The following is a 2,500-nucleotide window of genomic DNA, read 5'->3' on the forward strand; positions in this document are numbered from 1 at the left end:
CTTAGGCTTTAGGACACTTTTCAACCACCCAGATCTACCCTATAAGGTCTGCACCAAGATCTTGTAACGTTAGGGCGATAAAGATATGTTTATTACCCCCGCTTCTGACCCTTGGCGCCCCCTCCCCCTCGGCAGAGACGCCCTTGACGGCCCCCGAGGGAGTGTGGTTCAAGGACGACAGCTACCAGCAGCACACGCCGACCGATCTCAAGCTGGCGTGGCTGGCGGGCAACCTGACCATGAACAGGGACGCGCAGGTCATGATTTCGCTCTGGGGCTACAGGGAGATCTCCATCTATCCGGAAATCATCTACATCGACATGCTGGTTGTGAGTAGAGACGGAGGCAGAAGAGCGGGGAGGAATGGAGGGAGAGGGAGGTGGATGGAAGAGAGGGGAAAGGGAAAGAAATAGATGCATATACAGATAGACAGATTGAAGGAGGGAAAGAGAGAGTTTGGGTGTGTGTATGGGTGTATGTGCGTGTGTTTGTGTGCGTATGTGTGTAACGTCGCCCTCCCACTCCTCCAGGACGGGACGCAGAACTCGGGATCCTACATACTGGTTCCCGGGGACTACGCGAACCGAGACAACTCGCAGTACCTAGATCTTGAGATGGGCCTCATCATGATCAATCTGACGACGCCGGAGCCAGCCTACGGCCTCGAAATGTCCACGTGAGTAGGTCCCTTACCCACGAGGGACAGTTTCCGTTGCATGGAGTCAAGTAGGGGTGATAGTCATAGCTGTAACTATAAAAGAAAAGAGATGTTATATGAAGTTTATCAACAGTACTATTACAAAAATATTGGAAAAGTACTGAGCTTTGTCTTGCTTAGGGTCGTGTGGTCCCGCCCCATCCCTCTGGCTTGGTACTTCCGGCCCCAGTGGGAGAGAATCTACGGCACGGGATGGACGACCGCCATGTGTGACCGCTGGATCGAAAATGACCGCAATCTCAGGAACTTCGCCTACGAGGTCTGTTGAGGCGGGGTACATGTCGAGTGCATGTCTGACACCTCACTTTCTTGTTTCACCAGCTAAGCCATTTTAGCCATTACCTAAATGCCACATTCATTATTTCGTCTTAATGACTTCTTCCTTCCACCATAAACCTCTGACCCTCCTCTCCCTCAGGTGGAGCGCTGTCCGTGTCTGCTCAAGCAAGCTGTGGCCGACAAGGGGCGCTTCCTACCCGACTTCTCCTGTGACCGCGACGGAAACACCGAGTGCGACTACCACTTTGGCGCCATTCACTGCGTCCGCACGGCGCTGCCCAAGTAAGGATAGATAAATAATAAAATAAGTTGATAATCAGAACAGTGAAAAAAATATTAATAATAATGTTAATGACAAAAGTATATGTTCGCCAAAGCCCAGACGCTCGGTTCCTTGGCCCGACCGTGGCGTGCTGACGACCTCTCTCCCCACAGCAAGGACGGCGCCGGCCAGCAGTGCTGCTACGACCGTGACGGCTACCTCATGATGACCGCGGACAAGATGTGGGGTGGAAACCCCCACCGCGCCCACAACCTCGGGAAATCGCCTTTCGACGAGGCGAACAAGGTGGGGGCGGCGGGAAGGCTTGCGATATCGGCGATTAGTTTTTGAACCAAGCTTTCGAACTGTTATTTCCTAGATTTTCGTTTTTTTTTTTTTAAGGGGTTTCTCTTTACCTCAACTTTCATAATTTCCACCTGTTTTATTATTTCTTTTATGGTCTTACATTCGTGGATATATTGTCGTGTTCATGTCATGAACTGGAGGTCCTAAGATGTATTCTTTTATTTATTTACTCTTATTCGATAGTGGTAGTGATAACATGCGCAATGCATTTTTATGCGTCTTTGGATTTGTTTGAGAAAATGGTCTAAAGAGACTGACGTCGTGACGCTCTGACTCGCAGGTGCCCACTTTGTCCCATTGGTACCACGACGTGATTCCGTTCTACACGTGCTGCAAATGGCAGGGCGAGCAGTCTCCAGGCTGCGTCACCTACAGGTTTGAGCGGAGGGTGTCCCAGGACTGCGTGGGCTACCAGCCCCCGACAGCGGGTGAGTGGGCGTCTGGATAACACCTGACGGTAATATTGTTCGTTAATATTGTAAGTACAAAGTCCTCAGATATGTAAAGTGTTTTTTTCAGCGTGTTAGGTACTCTCGTTATTTTTTTATTTTTTGTCTACTTCATTTACTTATTTAATTGATTGTGTATTATATTTTGTTATCTGCAACCTTTGGTGTGATCGTCACACCGATTCTTTAAGACTCGTGCACTCCTTACCCTCTTGTTATCAGCACTCCCTCCCTCAGTGTCTCACGTGTGCCCCGTTCCCTTCCCCTCGCAGCTACGGTGTTCGGCGACCCCCACGTGTACACCTTCGACGACTTGCAGTACACATTCAACGGGAAGGGCGAGTTCGTAATGGTCCGCGTGGATTCCGTCCGCCATGTACTCGACATCCAGGGCCGCTTTGAGCAGATTCCTGTCAACTACCTCGG

The 2,500-nt window shown here is 50.3% G+C and overlaps 1 protein-coding gene across 3 annotated transcripts in view; it reads left to right on the plus strand.

Moving 5' to 3' along the window:
- Positions 1-2,500, plus strand: part of LOC125046719 (protein mesh-like) — a 22,164-nt gene that overhangs the window by 12,629 nt on the left and 7,035 nt on the right. For all 3 annotated transcript variants that reach the window (XM_047644615.1, XM_047644616.1, XM_047644617.1), the window contains 7 exons: positions 136-329; positions 531-676; positions 839-977; positions 1,137-1,279; positions 1,433-1,565; positions 1,906-2,053; positions 2,347-2,500. The exon at positions 2,347-2,500 is cut by the window's right edge and continues 35 nt beyond it. In XM_047644615.1, the coding sequence (XP_047500571.1) occupies positions 136-329; positions 531-676; positions 839-977; positions 1,137-1,279; positions 1,433-1,565; positions 1,906-2,053; positions 2,347-2,500 (1,057 nt within the window). The remainder of the gene's footprint in view (positions 1-135; positions 330-530; positions 677-838; positions 978-1,136; positions 1,280-1,432; positions 1,566-1,905; positions 2,054-2,346) is intronic.

This window comes from Penaeus chinensis, chromosome 39, assembly GCF_019202785.1.
Source record: "Penaeus chinensis breed Huanghai No. 1 chromosome 39, ASM1920278v2, whole genome shotgun sequence".
Lineage (NCBI taxonomy): Eukaryota > Metazoa > Arthropoda > Malacostraca > Decapoda > Penaeidae > Penaeus > Penaeus chinensis.